The 22575-nt window shown below is 51.4% G+C and overlaps 1 protein-coding gene across 1 annotated transcript; it reads right to left on the bottom strand.

Moving 5' to 3' along the window:
• Window positions 1-1711: 1711 nt before the first annotated feature.
• On the bottom strand, window positions 1712-5065 carry LOC120689709 (probable inactive receptor kinase RLK902). Its single transcript, XM_039972091.1, has 2 exons — window positions 3478-5065; window positions 1712-2706 (listed from the first exon to the last, which is right to left on the bottom strand). Exons 1-2 carry the CDS (start codon window positions 4895-4897, stop codon window positions 2063-2065), a joined length of 2064 nt encoding a protein of 687 aa, XP_039828025.1. The 5' UTR covers window positions 4898-5065; the 3' UTR covers window positions 1712-2062.
• Window positions 5066-22575: the final 17510 nt, after the last annotated feature.

Genomic DNA, 22575 nt, shown 5'->3' with positions numbered 1-22575 from the left:
CGCGCTCGCGTACCAGACCCAAGGTTTGCCTGGCGACGAGGTGGTAATGACTAATGAGACGAGGTCCCCGCAGCAACAATACTGGTGCTCCCTATGCCGGAGACGAGCCCTGCCCTGCCGCTGCTGCTGCTCCGCACGGCCGGTCCCCAGCGCTCGTGAGCAAAGCCGGGTACGGGATGCGTACCGCGATACGGGCGAGGCCCACCCACGAGCCACGGCCACGGCCACGGGAGCACGGGGCGAGGGCGTCCGTGACGCGGCCGCGTCGTCTACCTGGGACGCGCCCCGGCGGCACACGGGAGCACGGGATGGCCCGGGATTTTTTTCAGATTTGGCGGCCTCGCTCGCCCCCGCCGCCGCCCCCGCCCGATGGTCCAGGATGGCTGGCAGGACCACGCCGACGCCGGGCGGGACGAGAGCGCAGGTGACCTACCACGGAAGAAGGGATCAGTTCCGTCTCGTGCTGTCGTGCTCAGCGCATACTACGCTGGCCGCGTCGTCTACCTGGGACGCGCCCCGGCGGCACACGGGAGCACGGGATGGCCCGGGATTTTTTTCAGATTTGGCGGCCTCGCTCGCCCCCGCCGCCGCCCCCGCCCGATGGTCCAGGATGGCTGGCAGGACCACGCCGACGCCGGGCGGGACGAGAGCGCAGGTGACCTACCACGGAAGAAGGGATTAGTTCCGTCTCGTGCTGTCGTGCTCAGCGCATACTACGCTTAGCGACGAGAGGAAACCGGCCGCTCTGTTGAGCGTCTCGCTCTACCGGAATCAGGGAAATTAGGAGGGGAGAAACTAACCACGAGCTCCTGGGGTCATCTAGATCGCGCCCCTTTTTTTCGGCAGTTTGTTCAGCAGCTGACGCGTTACCCCCAATTTTGGAGCAAGAACTCAGGGGAGCGCGCCGCTGATATTTCGCGGTTCCTGAATCCTGTGGGCATCGCAGACGCAGCAGCCACCCGACTTGAATTATCAAGGAGTACCATCTCAGCTACTATTAATGAACAAGGCCAAATTGTGCTCGGCGACAGGCACATCCATGGTTGCAAATAGCCCGCTATAACCTCGCTATAGCCCGCTAATAGCTTTTTAGGAGATCTACCGCTACGCTATACAACATTTGTCCGCTATATCCGCTAAAGGAGGTTTTATGAGATTTAGCCATGCTAAATGTCCGCTAAATAGGTTTTTGTGAGACTTAGCAGCGCTAAATGTCAATTGGGTACTGTTGGGTAGTTAAGAGACGTGTTAGACTCAAATTTTAGGTGTTAGACCAACGATACTTATAATTTGTATGAAATTATTTATTATTTTATCATTCAGCTAAATGATTTAGCTTTCGCTATAGCCCGCTATAGCTTCGCTATAGCCCGCTATAGCTTCGCTATAGCTATTCTATAGCTTTTAGAGAAGGTTACCGCTAAACTTCATAGCCCGCTATTTCCAACCTTGGGCACATCACTATCCTGCTCATCAACATATCAGACCGGGAGGCCTGCAGAGCAACCAATCGCTCCGATTTCAAAACAGCCTTCACCGAAAACATGATCCATGGCACCAGGCCACGACTTCAGAAGGTAGCTTTCACGGACCGATGCCAATGCCGCCATCAATCAGCTGCCACCTTGGTACCAGTAGTTGACAGTAAGTCACCAACCTTTTGCAAAGCATGACCACACGAAAATCGCATACCAGAAAAAGCAAACTCAAGAAAAATCTGGCAAAAAATTCAAAACACTAGATGGGGCTGAGTAATTACACATGGATAAGACGAATGACAGCAGCAGCTACAAAGCTAAAACCAACCTAATCAAGGCTAGAATGAGCATGGTAATTTAGCAATTGCACCTTAGAACTGGTCCCTAAACACACGCGAATCAACCTTCTGCAGCATAGCGTGCATGCACCACGCACAGATTAATGACAATCAGGTTACAGTTAAATTCAATAGGCTAAAAGATGAGAAACAGTTGACTCAGTCGAAGATAGGATTCATCCAATGCATGAATCGATTGAATGCGGGCTAGAGTTATAGCCGATTCCTCTCTCAAGTCAATTGAGATCAAGGAGCAAACGGGTTGGTGGGCACCTCCGAGTCAGCCTTGGAAGATTGATCATCACCTTCTTCAATGTTTGAGGCCACGCTTGACTTCTTGATCTCCTCTATCCGCGTAACAACATGTGCCATTGTTGGGCGGGCCTCTGGGACGTGTGCTACACAGTCCATAGCAAGCTGCAGGATCTGAGCCATCTGTTCCTCACCATTCTGATGTCTCATGAGCTCCGTATCAAACACTTCTGAACTCCACTCCGAGCGATTAACTGACTGAACCCATCTGGGAAGGTCGACACCCTCATCGTTGAGAGCAGCCTGGCTAGGGGCCTTGCCTGTGAGCAGCTCAAGCAACAGAACACCGAAGCTGTAAACATCTGCCTTCTGGGAAACCCTCCGGGAATCAGTAACTTCAGGCGCACGGTATCCAGTGGTGCGAGACAGTGAAGATGATGGAGCAACAAGAGTGGTAAGCCCGTTGTCTGATACACGTGCTTGATATGATTTACCGAGGAGGATGTTGGATGACTTGATGTTGCCGTGGGAAGCTGTCGAGCTTGTCGAGTGAATGTACTCCACACCACAGGCTGAAGCTAGGGCAATACTTGACCTTAATTCCCAGTTAAGTGGTGTACGGCCAGAACTTCTGTTACCTGTTCAACAAAAACAAATTCATATACTTTGAATGAGACAGAGTCTTAACCACTTACATTTTGATGGTCAACGGACACAATTAAGATGGCAGTACGTAAAAGGATAAGGAACATCTAAATCATAAAATATACGATCTCACAAACTACAATGACCTCAACAGATTGTGTTCTTTAATCAATCCAGGATATTCTAACAGCCAAGCAGAGAGCGCAGAAAATTAAAATGAAAAGTTCATAATGACCTTCATAAGAACATACAACTAACCAAGGATGACTAAATCAATTACTTCAGACATTCTAAACTTGATAAATATTAATTGACCAATAACATGAAAGGGGGAGTTCAGCTGGTGACAAATATTTTATTTCACAGAGCTTCCATGTTCACATCACCAGCTTTAACACATAAATCTGAGTCAACAATGTATGACTTGGTAATACCCAATAAACACCCAGAACTCGAGCAAATAAATAACGCTTTGACCCCAACTGAATTTGACTTGGCCTCCCTAGACCAGGACAAATCTATAGTGATGTACTAGCAGAGGATGATATTCAAACGAAAAAAACAATGCGGATTAGCTCCTAAAGAACAAACATATGTGAAGAAATCAAACAATACCCTACCTACCGCCACCGCCAAAGAATAAGGCAAGGCAATGGTACTAGCAAGCACAGGCACAACCCAATGGTACTGCTAGTGTTAAAATCAAGGTAATATGCAAATGGAACTTGTGATAAAAAAAAAATTCGGGAACACAAAGATCTCACCGTGCAGGACTGCAGAAAGGCTACCCATGGGCATGAAGTCGTATACAAGTAGCTTCTCATCTTTGCTGTAGTAGTAGGCACGGAGCGGCACGATGAAATCATGCTGAAGCTCACCAATCTCAGAAATGCGTTCACGGAACTCAGGCTCGGATAGAGTCACGTCCTTGAGCCGCTTCACCGCCACAGTTGCCCCAGACTCGAGCACTGCCTTGTATGTTGTACCAAACGCTCCTTTTCCGAGCACCTCAGCCGACGCGCGCAGCAGGTCCTCCAGGTCGAATGGTGCCACGGCGGCCGCTGAACCAAAGAAGACCAGCTTCTTACCAGATGTCGACTGGCCGATAGGAGCATTAGGGTGGCCTATTGTCGTCAACGGCGCTACAGCCGCACCGCTGGTCATCTCGGGTGGTTTCCGACCGCCGGCAACAGCAGCAGGCGTGTGAGAAGGTGGTGGCATCTCCAGAGACTGCGTCTTAGTGCCCCCCGACCTGCGGCAGAGGCAGACGAGGAGGAAGAGGATAAGCGCGGCTCCCAAGGCGGAGCCTATGGCGATTCCGGCAATGGCGCCGCCAGATAGCTTCTTGCTCTCATGGCCACTTTTTCCGCCATTTGCACCGTTGCTGCCGCCGTTACTTCCGCCGCTGCCACTGCCGCTGGGCACAGGCGTCGGCGAGGGAGTCTGCCCCGCTGGAGCAGGGGAAGGGGAGACCTCACCAGGGCAGGGCCCCAAGGGCCCGCCGCACAAGCCCGTCCCCAGGAACGCGGAGCGCGGCTGTGAGCGGAGTGCGGCCGGGATAGATCCGTTCAGCTGGTTGAACGAGACATTGAACTGTTGCAGCTGCTGCTTCAAATCCGGAATCTCGCCGGAGAAGCGATTATTCTCGAGGAGCAGGGCCCTGAGGTGCGTGAGGTTGCCGAGCGCCGCCGGGATGGGCCCGGACAGGCCGTTCCCGTCGAGCGCGAGCCTGACGAGCCCCTGGAGCCCAAGAATCCCCTGCGGGAACCCGCCGGACAGCCTGTTGCCGTTGAGGAAGACGTTCCGGAGCGCGGCGGCGTTGCCAAGGTCGTCCGGGAGCGCGCCGGAGAGCCCGTTGAGGCGGAGGCTGAGCGTGTGGAGCGCCGTCAGGTTCCCGAGCGTCCCCGCCGGGATCGCCCCCGAGAGCGTCGCCCCGGGGAGGCGCAGCACCGCCACGCGGCCGTTCTCGCAGGTGACCCCCGTCCACGAGCAGGCGCCCGTGGGGTCCGACGCGTTCCACGCCAGGCGCGGACCCACGGCGTCGCGGAACGCCAGCAGCGCCCGCCCGTCGCTCGCCAGGTCGTCCGCCCCCGCCCGCGCCGCCAGCGCCGCGGCGACGAGCAGGAGCAGGGGGAGCGCGGAATGGAGGCGCCGCGGCGGCGGCGGGGCCGGCGTCGCCCGCATCGCGGCGGCGGGTGAGGAGGAAGGAGCCGGTCCGGGGGGGGCGGGGAGGCGGCGACGGCGTTGGCGTTTTGGGGGTTTGTGGGACGCGGCCGCGTCTGCGTGCGCGGGGCGGAGGGAGGGGATAATAAGTGGCGTGCGGGGGAGAAAAACCCAAAAACTCCCGTGCGCGTTTCGCGGAATGGGGCTCGGGGAGTTGGGTTTATTCCGTGGGCTGGAGAGCGGAGGGGTGGGGCGTTGGGGTTCGGTGGCGGCGGGCGACCCGCGCCCGCGAGACCGCGAGAGGGACGGGGACGGGGACGGGAACGCAACAGGTGGCGCGAGGGCTAGTCTGGGTGGGAAACTGGAAATGGAATCGGGGTTTCCTGTTTCGTCTCCGGGGAGGGGAAGGGGATCCCGGTGGACGGGGACGGGGACGGGGACGGGGACGGGAGCGGGCGCTGCGCGGCGGCTGTGGGAATGGCCGAATGGGAGCGCGAGCGAGACGCGTGCGCGGCGCACTGCTGGGGTGGGTGGTTGGGTTCAGACTTCAGACTGCCTAGGGGGCGGCGCTGTGCTGGTGCGTCGGGCTCCGGCTGGACCTGGGACCCGGAACAAACAAACCAACAAATGCGTGTTGGTTCGCGTGCAGACCTGCTGGCGCCGCGCTGGGCGGGTTCTGACAGCCGGGGCCCTCACCGGCCGGGACGGGTGGGTTTGACCGATTTATCCTTGCAGGTTTTACTGGTATGGAATGGAACTAGCACTCTCCATTTTTTAGCTGCGCGTCGAACAGCTGGCTACATAAAATTCCCATAAATAAACTCCATTTTGAAAGGCCTACGCGTTAATGACGGCCATAAATAAACGTTGCCTTCCATTCATCAATCCCTGGAAATTTGGTAGAAACACCAGGCGTACTATACTGATTCCATGCTTGTTTTGGGGTGCAGGCCTTCGCTGAAATTGCGTCCCCGTGTTGAACATGGACTTGCCTGGCCGAAACCGCATGGAACACTTGCGTGTCGAGTCCACGCGCCGAGCTTTCGTTCCCGATAAGCGACCGGATCGATGGTGCGGCAGGCACCCGGGTGGCTGGGTTGGCGAGAACCGTTCGCTTACCAGTGGGATGGGAACGAAATTCGTAACCCGAGTGCCGTACATGTCCAATGATGGGCGGATCATCGGCCGCCGCCCACCGCCATCCGTTATCGTCACGCACTTGACGGTTGACGCTGTACTTTGTTGGTGAACTTGGTAGGAATAGGAGAGCAGCGAATAGATTGTGGCATCTGCGACACGCCCCTCCTGGACCCTTTACCGGCAAATTGGTTGCCCCAGCCAAGCCACTGCGCTAGCCGCTAAAACTAGTCTCAGTGGGAGTGTCATCGACACAGTTACTAATATCAAAAAATAGGTAATCGTGTCAGAAGAGTGTCATTAATGACACTCCTCTTACATTCCATGATATTCTTCATTCTCTCTCTTCATAAAAACTTTGCCACATTAACAAATTTAATACTCATGACACTACTATAACACTCCTATTAAGACTGGCCTAATCAGTACTACCAAGTACAGCTTCGATGTTCGATCTGCTTGCCTTGCATTTTCTCTAGAGTCCGGTCCACTATATTCAAAGGGAACAGGCAAACAGTTCTGTCATGCTCCTCCCATCAGTGACTCATCCATAGTCATCACTTGCAAGGTTAAGCCATAGAGTTCTTTTTTTCTTTCGGTCCAACAAGAGGCGTGTATCACCAAAAGGTGCATGGTTGAGAGTTGTGGTTTAGGTTCGAGTTCCTACGTGTTCAGAGTGCTTCAAAGTTCAAAGGATGGCCACGAAGTTGCTTAGTTGAGATCAAATTGTCCATCAGCGTTTCCAACCTCCCATCGTTCTTCCACTTGGCTACTTCAGTCCTGCGATCTCACCCAACATGACACCCTCGTCCCGTCCATCTCCATCTCCACTAGTTGCACTTGCACGTCGCCTGATGCGTCATCTCGAGAGAAAAAAAAAGGTGTCGATCGAGTAGAATTGTAGAATACGGCTAGAGTTCCTCTAGATGACCCCCCTTTCGAATCTCTTCAGTGAAAAGTTGAAAGTTAAACACTCTGGTGGCATTTGTTTTTCTACAGGAAGTCAGGAACCCACTTCGTTAAAACTAAAGACCAATAGCTCGTAGTGGAAAAGGAGAAAAGTGAAAAGGCGGCGACATGAGGCCCAGTTCCGGTGACACATGTTCTCCGCAATGGGCCGGCACCATTACAATCGAGAATCTCGAGAGAACGAAAAGCGGTGGCATCTCCTCTTCTTGTTCCGGTGGCCACCTGCGTGCGAGCCGAAAAGCCATTCAAACTGGGCTCCTCGTCTGCGGAGCGGATCGCCGCGAGGTGTTCCCGCCCGCGGGCGCACGGGCACCCTGGTGCGCGACGTCGTCGACCCGACGCCGCCGTCGCGCCGCGGGGCCCGACGGCGCTCGCCGGCCGGCCGCCTTGTTCCGCGACCTCGCGTCGCGCTCCGCTCCACCCCTCCCGCGCGCGGCTCCTCGTGCGGCGGCCTGCCCGAAGGGTTAAACAATTGCGGGGTGTCGTCGTGACGCGCCGGCCGCCAGGTCCGGCGAAGCCGGAGCCGGAAGAACGGTCACCGCGGAAGCCGGCGGGCGGCGTCTCGGCGCCCGCGCAAAGAAAAAATAATGGCGGCTCGTCGCGGCGAATGCGCAAGGCATGTCGGTACCGAGTTCTTGGCGAACAGCGGCCGATCCGGTCTAAACTTCGTGCCGATTTTGTCCGATGCTGCATCACTGCCGAGGTCGGTCACTGGCTCACTGCCTAGCTCCCGCCTACGTTGCACGCCCCGGGAGATCTCTGTACAGCGCCGTGGACAAGTTTTGCCCGTGAGCACGACAGGGAGCCGGGGAGGGTGGCGACGCCACGGGCCGTGCCGGCATGGCGCGGCGCGGCGCGTGTTCATGTTGCCATCGCGCGCGCGCGCCGGCCAATTTGAGAGCGTTGAGCGGGCGGGTCGGCCCCCGGCGCGTTGTCCCCGGTTGCCAAGCACGACCTGCTCGCGCCTTCACGTGCTGACTTGTCACGCCGGGCCGCGACAAGATGGGCGGTTGCGGCTGTAAGCAGACGGTAGCGATGCCGCATTGCCGTCAGAGCACGGAGCGTCCTTCCTACACTAGCACGGACTGGTGTACCTAGGGATGCAAGCGGGGCGGGCTTTGCCGCAAGCCCGTTGGGCGGACCCGTGCCGCAAGCCCACGAAGACCCGCAATTGCGCCCGCATAATTGAAGCGGGGTGTTATGCGGCATACGAACGGGCCCAGCGGCGCCGCGAAGCCCGCTACCTCCAGAGAACCGGAGAAAAAAGAGTAGGTGCTGCCGCCGCCGCCGTTCGCTGCTTGGTCCGCCCGTCCTGGCCACCTTCGCGCGCGCCTGTTCCTTCCGGTGGTGGCCGCTCCCCGTGATCATCTTCCCGGCGACGACGGGCTCGAGGCGTTGCAGTTCCTCGACGGCCCGAAGAAGCACCCCGTCCCGCTCGAAGTCTCCCACTGCTTCCTCGCCGGTTGCGCGAGGGTGCCATCTGCGTGTGCTCGGGACATGGCGTCGCCGTCTACATGTGTGTCGCCGCCGCCGGCTGTTGGCAGCGGATCTACGTTCGTTGCAAATTATTCCAGCTAGGAGCGAGGCGGAGGAAGCGGTCGCCGTTGCAGTCCCCATCTTTCATGCATGAGCCCTGGCGTCTCATAGCTGCCGGGATTTCTTGGCTCCATTGCCGCCGCTGCCGCCGGTAGCCGGTGGATCCACTACCGTCCGCGTCAAAATCTCCAAGCACTCTCCCTCCTCCAAATCCAGCGCTGGCGTCAAATCCCGCACCAAATTCATTGCCAGCGCCAAATCCTTTGCTCCCCGCCTGTAAATCGAGTTCTTCATTTCCCCTCTCTCTTGGCTTCAATCTCTCCGTTCCTGGTGCTCTAGATTTCGCGTGCAAATTTTTGGTCCCAGATCAATCCCCATTCTTGCTGTTCTTTTACTCTCGACTCCAGCGACAGAGACACCGCGGCCGCCATAGACGCCACTGCCAATCTCGCCTGCCGCCTCGCGCTACTCCCATCTGGCCGCAAATGATTGTGATGGTTGCTTCAAGCAGCCATCTTCTTCAGCCAGCGAACCAGCAGGTTCCACGCGCAACGTAAAGCTCGAAAATGCGACCAAGTCCCGGTGACGCGGCGGCGTGCGGGTTGCCGCAAAATCCGCAAAACAATCGCGGCGATTTGCGGGCCGCATGAGCCCGCAAATGCATTTGCGGCTGGTGTGGACGGGGGGCGGGCAGCCGCAACCCGCCCCGCTTGCATGTATAGGTGTACCCGAGGTCCCGATGACTCACTGTTTGTCCCATTTGAGGTGTTGGCCTTGTGGTCTTTGGTTTTGTGGCCGAGTGGAAATTAATGGCGCCGTGCCGCGGTAGAAATCGAGTACGGTGAACTAGTGGTAGCCTAGGCAGGCATCCATATTAGTAGCAGTGGTATACAACAATCAAGACCACGATTTGGCGCATCGCATCGCATGCAGTGCAGCAGTGGCGTGGCGATGTGGTTTCCTTTCTGGGCTCGATTTTGCGCGCAGCCCAAAACATCGTTGGGTGTTGGTCTACGTTACCTGAAAGAATCCAGCCCAAGTCACCGATGTTTCTTTTTAGGAAGAAGTCTACTTTAGCTGCTCCAACTTTCACGAAGTCTAATTTTCCTCATCCAACTAAAAAACCAGACCACTCATCTCCTCCAAGTTATCAAAACCAGACAACTTTCCTCCCTGAGTGGTTTGAGATTGACGTGACAGCAATTTTTGATAATTTTTTATGTATTTTTCATAGGTGCAACTTTAGAAGTAAGGAAATATCGTCTAGAGAGCTATAAAAATCATGATATTTCACAAAATGCTAGCCCATAAAGCATGGATCACAATACAATAGGATGTGCAAGATTTGTATTGAATGAAATTTGAATTAATGAATTTAAAAAGGAGGCAAATTTTCCATGATTTTTAGGGTACCCAAATGACTGCTAAAAATTTGATAACATTATATTTGTGTATCCTTTTGAACCTTATATGATGTGGCACTTTTGTTTGACACATGTTATATATAATATATTTAAGTTGCTTCACAAATGTGAAGTTTATGTAAGATTTCAAATAATCGCAATAAATTTATGCAAGATTTCAAATAAACGCAATGAATTATCTACTATCTCTAAACTACATCAAAGTTTACCAAACATTCACATAATGTGCATACTACCATAGTAGACTTACATTTAAATAATATTTTACATTTTTGGCTTAATATGTTACCCTGCAAAAATTTAAGTCCACATTGTGTGACATGAGACGATATGGAAATAATAATTTTCAATGAGAGATAATTAAAAAACCAAATACATCTAAAATAATACTTTCCATACCATCTGAAGTGACATAATATGCTCTCAAATTTTGATTTTGCCTCCTTTTAAAATTCAACAATTCAAATTTCATTCAACAAAATGTTGCACGTCTTATTGTATCGTTGTCCATGCTCTATGGCCTAGCGTTTTGTGAAGTATCATGATTTTTAGAGCTCTCTAGGTGACACTTGGTTAAAGTTGTGGAATGGCATTTGTTGATGAGTAAAGAGTCTATTCTAGAGATGAAGCAGTGTTACTTTTCTATTTTTTACTTCGTTCATTACTCTCCAGCTACTTCTAAAGTTGCACAAATAAAAAATCCAAAAAAACATATGAAACCATTGCCAGCTCGGCCTTAAACCACTTAGGGAGAAAAATTGTCCGATTTTGATGAGTTTGAGGAGGCTATATGTCCGATTTTGTAATTGAAGGAGGAAAATCAAACTTTTCTAAAAGTTGGAGAAGATAGACTTTTTCCTTCTTTTTAATCGCAGTCAATACCTGAAACATTTGGCCCAAATCACCCACGTTTTCGAAACCGGTCTCTATGCTACATGGGCCTATCAAAGATTTCGGCCTCTGGTTTAGTGGCCCTGTTTCTTTTATTCTGCCATGGAGACTAAGGTCCACCATGCTGTGATGCAACTAACGGCCCGCCGCCGCCGCCGCCGCCGCCTGGCCGCGCGCCCCTTTCCTGCTGAGTGCTCCAGCCCAGCTCCGGCCTCCCTTTTCCCAGGGATCTTATCCATCTTCCGGAAGAAAATTGTTTATGTATCTTCTAATGTTTGAAATCCGTGCGAATATTTTCTACCATCGGATTTAAGGCAACACAGCAAGAGCGGACCATCCAGCCATCCAGCGCCCAGTGGGCAGCGCGCAGCGGGCTCGAGAGTTGGTACGTTGAGGGAGTTAGCTGGACACATGTAGGTGTAGGTATTTTTTGGATTCGGAGGTTCAAATGTATTTTTCTCATAAATGGTACACTCAATTTAGAATCCGTTTAAACCACTATATTCTTAAGAATTAATCCAACACAATGAGATCCAATATGAATATATTTTTATTAAATTTTAAAAGTCAATATTTGGAATTAACTAGTTCAACAATTTAGTATATTGTTTGAACATTTTCGTATAAAATGTTGAATTAGTTTATACTGAATGTTGAATTAGATTACAGAAATATGTTGATTAACCATTTGAAATTGTTGAATGGCACATATCTACACTGCACACTTGATGAATTAATTGAAGTATTTGAATAAAATCGTCTAAAAGAGAAATGGGATAGAAAGGGAGAGAAAAAAAGAAGGGGTAGGATGGCCTTTCTATCCACTGAACATCTGACTTACCTACCTACGGTGCTGCTTGCCTACAGGATTTTGCAGGACGCGGTGATGCCGAAACGAATTATGGGCCGTGGGCTGTCTTGTGGGCTGTTGTTGGGCTAAAGATAACTTGCTTAACTACCAACCAGAAGACATATAGGAGCCCCCTTTTCCTTATGGCGGATAGTCCACATGTATCAATCAGCCAGGTTCCGGACGGTCCACCGCGCCCGACGAGCTCGGGAGCACACGTGGTGTCGGTGGCTGTAGCGGGTGGGTCGCCGTCGAATCGGATGCCGCAGATAGTGCGACGAACGGATCGGCTTGATCAGACCGGCCGCCACGCCACATCTAATCTAGCGTGTGCCCTTCTGGAAATTAAGCAGGTACTCATCCGAAAAACGTACTAGTGCTCACGGCCACGGAATCGGAATGATTCTCCTTGCGGATCCTCCTCGCCCACTTCGATTTCTGGCACGCATACGTCAGCGCCATCCGCCCATCCCCTGATTAGTTCGCTTTCTCCGTGTAATATAGTGGGAGGAGGAGTTTGATTAGGCGACAGCTGCGGCTCAGCAGGGATGCAAAACTAGGTCGCAAATGACCAGGTGTGGGCCATTGGTATTCTTTTACGTGCCCAATTCTTGCTTTTGCTGCAAACAGCAAGGCACACAGCTATAGGTGCAACTGCTGCAACTTGCATTTGCAAGAGAGGGCCTCGCTTTCTTTCGTTGGGGGATGCTTAAAACGCAAGCTATTTTCTATTTTGTTTAGGTCCAATCTGGTAGCACGTACTCATATTTCCAACACAAATTTATTTATTTATTTTGCAAAGAGTTTCTTTACGATTTTTTATAGGGGCAATTGCGTTTTTACCCCTATTTTGAACTCCAATTGCAATTTTACCCCTACTTTTTTTGACTTTGCATTTTTACCCTTACTGTTCGCAAATGAACACTCATTCTACCCCTACTCCGTGAACAGCAGTTAACGGTGTTAAAGAAGACAATTTTACCCTTGCAAATAAACCCCTACTTTTTTTAGAACTTTGTGAATATACCCCTATTTTCATTATATTTCAGCAAAATTTCAATAAGAATATGAACAAGTATTTGACAGAAATTTGGACAGCAACATGACATACAAAATTAAGTTGAAACCACATGCATATATGCTGATAATAGATAGATAACATCCCATCATATATACATATCCAAAAGAGATGTAGCACCAAATCAGAACCCCCCATCATACATATCCAAAAGAGAAGCACCATGAGATCACATCCCAACATAGGTGTCCAACAAAAGCGACTGGTATATTACATGATGAGAGGTGGCTGCATCACATTCATGCATCTATTCCTAACAATTGAGCATATTATCTTGTATTATATTGTAGCAACATTTCAATATCAATATGAACAAGAAATTAATAGAATTTGGACAGCATCATGACACATATAACTAAGTTCAAACCACATGCATATTATCTGGCAGCTAATTTTTTTGTCACCCTTCTGGATGTGAAGCTAAACTTTTGCCTGAATCATCGCACACCAAGTCATCTAACCAGCATGGAGGGAACACGCGAAAGACCCCGGTGCCTTTGCTTGAACTCAGTATATGCTCTCTCTATCTCTCCTTCTATTTCTATAAGGGACCCACACTTCTTCCATCTCGATGGATGAATCAGCTTGGAACAATGCAACTTGCAATTGATCGTGAGAGACACTAACGAACATTCCGAGCAAGAGCCAGTTCAATTCCTAGCTTTGCAGCGTGCATGTCGGACGGGCTGACGTACTCTGAGTCTCTGACCGCCGGTCGGCCAGTCTCTTCCTAGCTTTGTTCCTCCTGCACGCGCTGTCCACAGCCGCAGCTACACCGCCCCCTCCACGCGCTCCTGCACTGCCCCCTCCACGCGCAGGCCACAACCCCTCCACGCGCCGGCGGCAGCCACCGCCGCAGGCCGCGCCCCTGCACGTGCAGGCCGCACGCGCCACTGCAGGCCGCGCCCCTGCCTCGCGCGAGTTGCAGGCGCCGCTGCAGTCCGCTCCCCCTGCCTCCACGAGCTGCAGGCGCCACCGCAGGCGGCGCCCTTGCCTAGCGCTGGCCGCAGCCGCCGCCGCCGGACGCGCCCGCAGCTGCACCACCCCCGCGCGCTGCGCGCAGACCCTGGGCGCCTCCCTGTGCGCTCCGCTCCGCGCGCCTCTGTAAGGATCGATAGACCAAGAGGGGGGGTGAATTGGGCCTTTTTCAAATTCTAAAACAAAGTAAAGCAACCTTATCCTATGCAATGCTAGTAGGGCACCAATTCACCAACCGGATAACTAAGCTACTAACACAAGCTAAGAGAGCTAAAACAAAGTAAAGCCTAGCAAGGTAGAGCTAAGTTATGATCTCTAAGTCAAGCACATGAGTAAATTGCATGAAAGAAAATGCTTGAATAAAAGGAATGGACAAGAGACAACCGGATTTTTTCCCGTGGTATCGATGTGTTGGCACACACCCCTAATCCACGTTGTGACACTCACAAAGAGTATTGTCACCTCCCAAGTCACCGAGACGAGGGCGCTCACTAAGAGTCTCCGTTCACCATCCCGGCGTGGTGGAGATCAAGCCACGTACAATCTTCTTCTCCGGGCTCCCACAATCCTTGGCAAGCTCCGCGAGAAACACCTCGATCACCAAGATCGCCTAGGTGATGCCAATCACCAAGAGTAACAAGCTAAGGCCTTCACTTGAGCAAGAACCGATCACTAAGAACGGATGCACACTAGCTTCTCTCTACTCAAGTCCTTAATCTTGCTTCTTGATTGATTGAATGCACAAGTATGTGAATGATGAAGCTCAAGGTGGCTCTTGACTATGGTATGAGTGTTTGGATGTTGCCTGGTGTCAAGAGTGGGCGAAATGACCCATTGGAGGGGTATATATAGGCAGCTCACACAAATAGAGCCGTTGGAGAAAAGCTGCCAGAAAACTGCGTAGCGCCGGTTAATCCGACGTACCCCCCATTGTCATCGTCGGTTTAACCGGTGAATGTAAACTGCCTCTTCTGAAAACTAGCCGTTACAACTGGGGCAGATTAACCGACGTAGCATCGGTTTAACCGGTGAGTGTAGTTGTCCACTGAACCACTGAAAAAACAAGTCTCTGGACAACTGCACCGACGTTAACTCAAACCTATCGTCGGTTTAACCGGTGAGTACAATTTTTAAATTCCTCTGAAAAACCATCTCACTGGTCAATTGCACCGACGTATTGATTCAAACAGCGTCGGTTAATCCGGTGAATAGAACTTGAATTTCCCTGGAAAAACCAACTCTGGACCAATGCACCGACGTTAACTTCAGACACGTCGGTTTAACCGGTGTATTGAATTTGTCCAGACTCTGCTGACTTCGTTTAACCGACGTATAGAAAATTGAGAGCGTCGGTTAAACCGGTGTATAGACTTTTTCTGATTTTGTCTTTTCTGATTTGAGTCTTGAATGAAATCCAAATATTCTTGAGATATAGTTTGAGAACCACTTATTTGAACTTCTAGAAACCTGAGTGACCATAGTGTGCATCCATTTTCAAATGACCATGTCCATGCTCAAGTTACTAAGCCTTAGCCCCTCTTAATAGTGCGATCACTACAAAACTATAAAACCTATACTAACCTAAGTGTCCTTCTCAACCTTGTGACACTTAGGACTAGAAAGATCCTTAGCCTTGACATATATAAGTTGAAAACCGAGATCGCCTTTTAAAATAACCGAAATTGAGGGGTCTCTCTTTTGACATATGACCAAATGAGCGATAGTGATCTATTAAGCTGCACAAACTCATTAGTCACAATAATGGTTGTCATTAATCACCAAAACATACCTTGAGGGCCTAGATGCTTACAATCTCCCCCTTTTTGGTGATTGATGACAACACAAACATAAATAACGAGAGAGCGAGAAAGATAAAGCAGGATAAACACAAGCAAACTCGAAAAGAAGGACCAAAGAGCTCAACGGCTCAAACGAAATTCATAGATATGTCTCAAAGCACGGCATACTCAAGCGACAAATGTACATATCCATGAACTAACACCAAAAGAGATACAGAGAATCAAAGTCCTGATAACTACGAGCTCTCTCTAGCTCTACCCTCCCCCTAACTCTGGTGCTCCCCCTAACACCTCTCCCCCTTTGGCATCAAAGCACCAAAAGGCGAGCTACGGGTCGTGCTGTCGTGGTACGGCGACGAAGCGGTCCGGGTCGTCGTCGTCGGACGGAGAACTCTCACCCTCGGTGACAGACGGAAGCTGCTGGTCTGGGTCTGAGCTCACTGGGGGAGTAACTGTCGTGGAGGCTCTCGTGCTGGCACTGCCTGGTAGAGGATCCGTAGAAGTCGTAACCGGGTCAGCAGAAGAAGTATCAATATCTGAAGAGGTGACTGCTGAGGCTGCCGGCTGCGTCGACTGTGGAAGCAGGGACTCCTCTACTGCTCCTCCCCCTGAAGGTGCTGCCTGAAGTGAGGAGGGGAGGGCGACCGACTGAACCGCTGGCGGTGAGTCCTGAAAGAGTGTGGTCGCCGGCAGTGGTGAAAAGAGCGGACGACCGGCAGACCCAAAGAGTGCTGACATCGAGAACGTGGTCTCCGGTGTCGCTGAGGTAGCTGGAGCTGCAGTAGGAGCTGGAGGAGGAGGAGCTGGTGTGACGGCAAGCTGAGGTGCTCCAACACCCTGAAGGCCTGACTGTCCTGGCTGCTGCGGGGCGAGTCCGGTGTGAGAGTAAAGCTGTGAGATCATCCCGAACATCGCCATCATCCCCTGCTGCATCTGCTGAAACTGAGCGTCTGTCCTCTGTGAAACTCTGTCGATAAGCCCGACAAAACGCTCCTCGGTCGCAGCCCGCTCTCGGGCGGCCTCTCTCTGTATAGCAGCAATCTGGGCCTCATGGGCTCTCCTGGCCTCCTCCTGAGCAAGCCTGTCCTCTCTCTGCTGGGTCACGAGCTGCTGTAGTAGTGAAGTGAGCTCGGACGGCTGAGTCACCTGAGACTCAGAGACTGTAGCAGCTGCTGAAGTCGGAGGTGCTGGCTGTCCTGAACCTCCTGCCTCGTGATCGTGACTGGCTGGGGCAGCTGAAGGAAAGTACTCAACGTCGTCGGAGGAGTCTGACTCAAGCTCAGACCAGTGAATCTCATCATCTCCCCCGGGAAGCTGTGCCTCTGCTGCTAGGAGTGCCTCATCCTCCTCTGCCACTCGTGCCTGAACCTCCGGTGACAGTCGAGCCATCGCTGCTCTATCTGCGTGTCTGCCCCTCCTCCTGTCCTGTGGAGCTGTGGGTCGGTAGACAGGGAACCTGGGAGCCTCGTCGTGACGGTAAGGGGCACTGATGGGTGACTCTGCTGGCACTATCATAGAGCATATGTAACTGATCCAGTGCGCATAGGGAAACTGTCGCACCACACCCATCCCATCAGTGATCACATCCTCGATCTCAGCCAAAATAAAGTCAACTATATCAAATGGCTCATGAGTGAGGATGTGTAGGAGCAAGAGCTGCTGCAAACCTGTGAACCCCTCTGGGTAGCCACTCCTTGGTAGCAAAGTCCTCCGGAGTGCCATGTGTACTGCGTATGCCTCTGGGGTCAGCAGGCTGGGAACTCTGGCGTAGGAGGCAGGGAACGGCTGGCGGAAGCACTGAGTGATTGCCTCGTGAGAAGGAGCAATCCCGCCAACCATCGCCCTGCGGGGTGGATCTGAGTCCCCGTAAACCCTCTCGTGCAGCGAGACGTCGACCAGGTCAACTCCAAGTATACCAGCAATGGTCGCCCTTGATAAACCAAAGTCCTGCCCTCCAAACATGAAGTGCACGGCTCTGCGCTCGGGGGCTATCCAAGCTGTAGCGTAGAACACTCTGACCCAGTCCTCGATATAACGGTTCTGCTCCATCTCTAGCAGTCTAGGCAGACCTCTGAAGTGAGCAAAGTGTGCTCTCACATCTGCTCCCCCTGCGGCTGTCCTTAGTGAGACCCAGTCAAGAACCCTGTGCTGAAAGATCCGGTGGCCCCGCCTCTGGTAGGTCTCGTAGAAACTGGCCTGTAGCAAAGTCCAGAACCTCCTGTCGACTCTGCTGTCTCGGGTCACCGGGAACCAAACCTCCTCGTCAACACTCCACCTGAGTCTCTTGACCTTGGCCGCATTGGCTCGGGTCAAGTTCTGGAGCAGCACACCTGGCTCCAGACGCACAACAGTGTCCATACGGAACACTGCGCGCTCGGCCTCTAGGGCCTCGGCTCTACGAGCTGCTGCTGCTGCAGCTGTGGACCTGCGAGGCTCCTGTGGCTGGTGACCTCCTCGCGTCCTCGGTCCAGTGCGACGCTCGGTCGCTGGTGAAGTCTCTGCTGCTGGGGATGTCTGCCGAGTGCGGCCAGACCGTCGTAGAGTCGGTGACTCCTGTGTGCTCTGCCCCTGAGACTGCTCGGACTGCTCTGCCTCTGAATCTGAATCTGCAGCTGTATCTGACTGATCTGACTCTGCTGCTGCTGCCGTCGCGGCTCTGGTGGCCCTGGCACCTCTGATTCTACCCATGCCCCTGCCTCTGCCTCTGGTGTCCTCCCTGATCTGGAACGGACGAGCACGGCCTGATGCCTGCTCCTTGGCGGCCTTGGCCACCATCTCGGCCTTCTCGGCCTCCTTCTCTGCACGAGTCCGCTTGCGAGCGGGCTTCTCGACCACGACCTCCTTTCCCTTTCTCTTCTCGCGACCCATCTCGAACAAGCAAATTGTCGAGCACCTGGTGAGCGCTGATCGGGTGCTGCTGCGGCGTGGAACTGCGGCTGCGGCGTGGGGCTGCGGCTGCGGCGTGGAGGCGTGGAGCACGGCGGCGCTTGGCAAGGCGTGATGGCGTGATGGTGACGCGGGCGCGGGTGAGGAGCGGCGGCGTTGCGGAGTAGTAGTGGTGGCGGCTCACGGGCGGCGCGGACAGCGCTGACGGCGTTGGCGGAGGCGCACGAGCGGCACGGTTGCGCGCGGGTGGAGCGCGAGCAGTTGCAGGCTGTGCGCAGCGGCTGTGGGCGAACGCAGAGCGGCGGCGCGGATGGCGCACGGCGGCGCGTGGGCTGTGGCGGAGCGGCGACGGTGGTCTTGCAGGCGAGCAGCGGCGCGGGATCGTGTTAGGGCGCGGCGGCGGTTCGAGATGGAGGGACGCGGGTGAAACAGAGAAGGAAGAGAGGCGGCGGCTCGAGCAAGACTCATATATGACAGACGGGCCCCACGAATTTCCTTAACACCGGTTAATCTGATGACTAGGTTTAGAACACCGGTCGATTTCATCGGTGCAGTTCACCCGAGGCTTCTACAGATCTGAAACTGAACGCCGGTTGAACCGATGATGTCAAGAGTATACTCGTCGGTTGATAAATCAAAACATCGGTTGATTGCTAGGTCTGATTTTCATTTACTATCACCGGTTGATCCGATGCTCTGTCTTTTGTATACGCCGGTTGAACGCCTGAAACTTGACTGAGCTGAGACAAAAACTTAGTAACGCCGGTTAAACCGATGATGATGCTCCATTGGACGTCGGTTTAACCGGTGAAGCCAAAAACCCCACACTCAGCTCACTCTTCTATGCTAAGTCCAATAAACTTATAAAATTCAAATAAACTCAAGTTAATGGACTTGCATAGGCGACTTTACCCCTCAAAATAAATAGGATAGCACACTTGCTTAAATAAATTTCTTTTCAAACACAAGGAAAAGCCGCAAGAGAGACAAAACGCCAAATAAAATGTATGAGCCATGTCATAGGAATATTGAAGATAGAAAGCTTCAAACTCATCATGACATTGCTCACTAGGCAATAACGCACCTAACACTTTGCTCTTTTCACTTTTCATGAATTAAGATCTTGTATATGAAAACAAGTCTCATTTTCATCAAGTGATCTCCTTTGTGACCCTTACGCATGCAATGATGATGCAAACTACAACCACATGCGAAAGTATAGTAAACATGAAGTGCACATCTAGATGACAAGAAATGCATAACAATAAATTAAGATATACTTGTCAAGTTTGAACCCACGGGAAGCTTCTTCATGATGAGCCTTTCTACAAGCCTAGAGGAAAAACAAGTGGACCACCACCTCTAGCTAAACCCTTGCTCATCACTATCTTACCATGGTTAGACAAGTGTCCTATATGTATGCATTTTTCTATATGACATGGCAACTTACATGACGTTTGCCGCATCTAACACATTGAGCTCATTTCTTAGCCTAACAAAGGTACTCTCGTCTAAAGGTTTTGTGAATATATCGGCCAATTGCTCCTCGGATCTCACACCTTGAAGGGAAATGTCCCCCTTGGCTTCGTGATCACGCAAGAAGTGATGGCGAATATCAATGTGCTTTGTGCGAGAGTGTTGAACTGGATTCTTGGCAATTTTTACGGCACTTTCATTGTCACAAAGGAGTGGGATCCTATCTAGTTTCACACCAAAGTCCAAAAGGGTTTGCTTCATATATAGGATTTGGGCACAACATGCACCGGCCGCTATATATTCCGCTTCCGCGGTGGACAAAGCCACGGAATTTTGCTTCTTACTTGACCAAGAAACTAGAGAACGCCCAAGCAAGTGGCAACCCCCGGAGGTACTCTTGCGATCCACACGGCTTCCGGCAAAATCCGAATCCGAGTATCCCAAGAGATCTAAACTAGCGCCTTTGGGGTACCACAAGCCTATGCTAGGAGTGTGCTTGAGATACCGAAGGATCCTATTCACAGCCGAAAGGTGTGACTCCTTTGGGTTAGCTTGAAAGCGGGCACACAAGCACACACTAAACATTATATCGGGCCTAGATGCGGTAAGGTAAAGCAAAGACCCTATCATAGAACGATAGAGGGATTGATCAATCGGTTTACCGTCCACATCCAAGTCGAGATGCCCATTGGTTGCCATGGGTGTCTTGATTGGCTTGCACTCATCCATCTTGAACTTCTTCAAGATATCTTTGGTATACTTTTCTTGATGGATGAATGTCCCTTCCTTCATTTGTTTGACTTGAAAACCAAGGAAGAAGGTCAATTCGCCAATCATGGACATCTCGAATTCCCTAGACATCATGGTAGCAAACTCATGGCTTAGCAAATCATTAGTTGAGCCAAAGATAATATCGTCAACATAAATTTGACAAATAAAAAGATCCCCGTTGACGTCTTTTGTGAACAACGTGGTGTCCACCCTCCCGATCTTGAAGCCTTGCATGATTAGGAAGTCACGAAGCCTCTCATACCAAGCCCTTGGAGCTTGTTTGAGCCCATAGAGTGTCTTGTGCAACCTATAAACATGGTTAGGATTCCTCGGATCTTCAAACCCGGGAGGTTGCTCAACATAAACAAGTTCGTTAATAACACCATTTAAGAATGCACTTTTCACATCCATTTGATACAACTTAATGTTATGATGTGAAGAGTAAGCAAGAAGGATACGGATAGCTTCAAGTCTTGCGACCGGAGCAAAAGTTTCACCAAAATCCAAACCTTCGACTTGAGAAAACCCTTTTGCCACAAGTCTTGCTTTGTTGCGTACCACCACCCCATGTTCATCTTGCTTGTTCCGGAAGACCCACTTGGTGCCGATAATGTTCTTGTCTTTTGGAGGAGCTTCGAGGACCTAAACTTCATTGCGGGTGAAGTTGTTCAACTCATCTTGCATGGCCATCACCCAATCCGAGTCCTCAAGCGCTTCCTCTATGCTAGTGGGTTCAATACAAGAAACAAACGAGTGATGTTCGCAAAATGAAGCATGTTTAGAGCGAGTTCTTACTCCCTTGGAAGGACTACCAATGATTTGACCAATTGGATGATCCTTGGAGATGCGACCATGCTTCACTAGCGGTACTTGCGTTGATGCTTGTTGGGGTGGATCATGAGTGACTTGTGCTTGTGGTGGAACACTTTGCTCTTCTTGTTCTTGAACTTGGGTTGTTGGTGTTGGCACATCTTCTTGAGGTTGTGTATCATCTTTTTCTTGATCTTTATCCACTTGGGGCGCCGTGGAGGTGCTTGGTGTAGATGAGGAAGGTCCTCCCCCTTGATCATTGTCTTCATGCACCTCTTCCGGCTTGATATCCCCAATGGACATCTTCTTCAAAGCTTCATCGATCTCCTCATCACCTATATTTTCATAGCCAACAACCTCCTCTTGGGAGCCATTAGATTCATCAAACTCCACATCACATGTTTCTTCAACTAACCCGGAGGTTTGATTGAATACTCTATATGCTTTGGAGTTTGATGCATAACCAAGAAAGAAACCTTCATCACATCTACTTTCAAACTTACCGAGCCTTTTCTTCTTATAGGTGAAGCATTTGCAACCAAAGACTCGAAAGTATGATATATTTGGTTTCTTCCCGGTGATGAGCTCATATGGAGTTTTCTTGAGGAGTCGGTGAGGATATACTCGGTTGGATGCATGACACGCCGTGTTGATTGCTTCCGCCCAAAACTTCTCGGACGTGCCATAATCATCCAACATTGCTCTAGCTAGGGTGATGAGAGTCTTGTTCTTTCTTTCCACCACTCCATTTTGTTGAGGCGTGTAGGTGGCGGAAAACTCATGCTTGATGCCCTCTTCATCGCACCATTCTTCAATCTTCATGTTCTTGAACTCGGTGCCGTTGTCACTCCGGATCTTCACAATTGGGGAGTTGTACTCCCTTTGAGCTCTTCTTGCAAAGGTCTTGAAGATTTCCGGAGTTTCACCCTTATCGCCTAGAAACATAACCCAAGTGTAACGTGAAAAATCATCAACAATTACTAGGCAATAGAGATTACCACCAATGCTCTTGTACGTAGTTGGACCAAAGAGATCCATGTGAAGTAGCTCGAGCGGCTTGGAGGTAGACAACATCGTCTTGATGGGATGATGTG

The sequence above is a fragment of the Panicum virgatum genome, chromosome 9N, assembly GCF_016808335.1.
Source record: "Panicum virgatum strain AP13 chromosome 9N, P.virgatum_v5, whole genome shotgun sequence".
NCBI classification, from domain to species: domain Eukaryota; kingdom Viridiplantae; phylum Streptophyta; class Magnoliopsida; order Poales; family Poaceae; genus Panicum; species Panicum virgatum.
The sequence above is the reverse complement of the archived record's forward strand: the minus strand, read 5'-3'. Positions and strand labels throughout refer to the sequence as shown.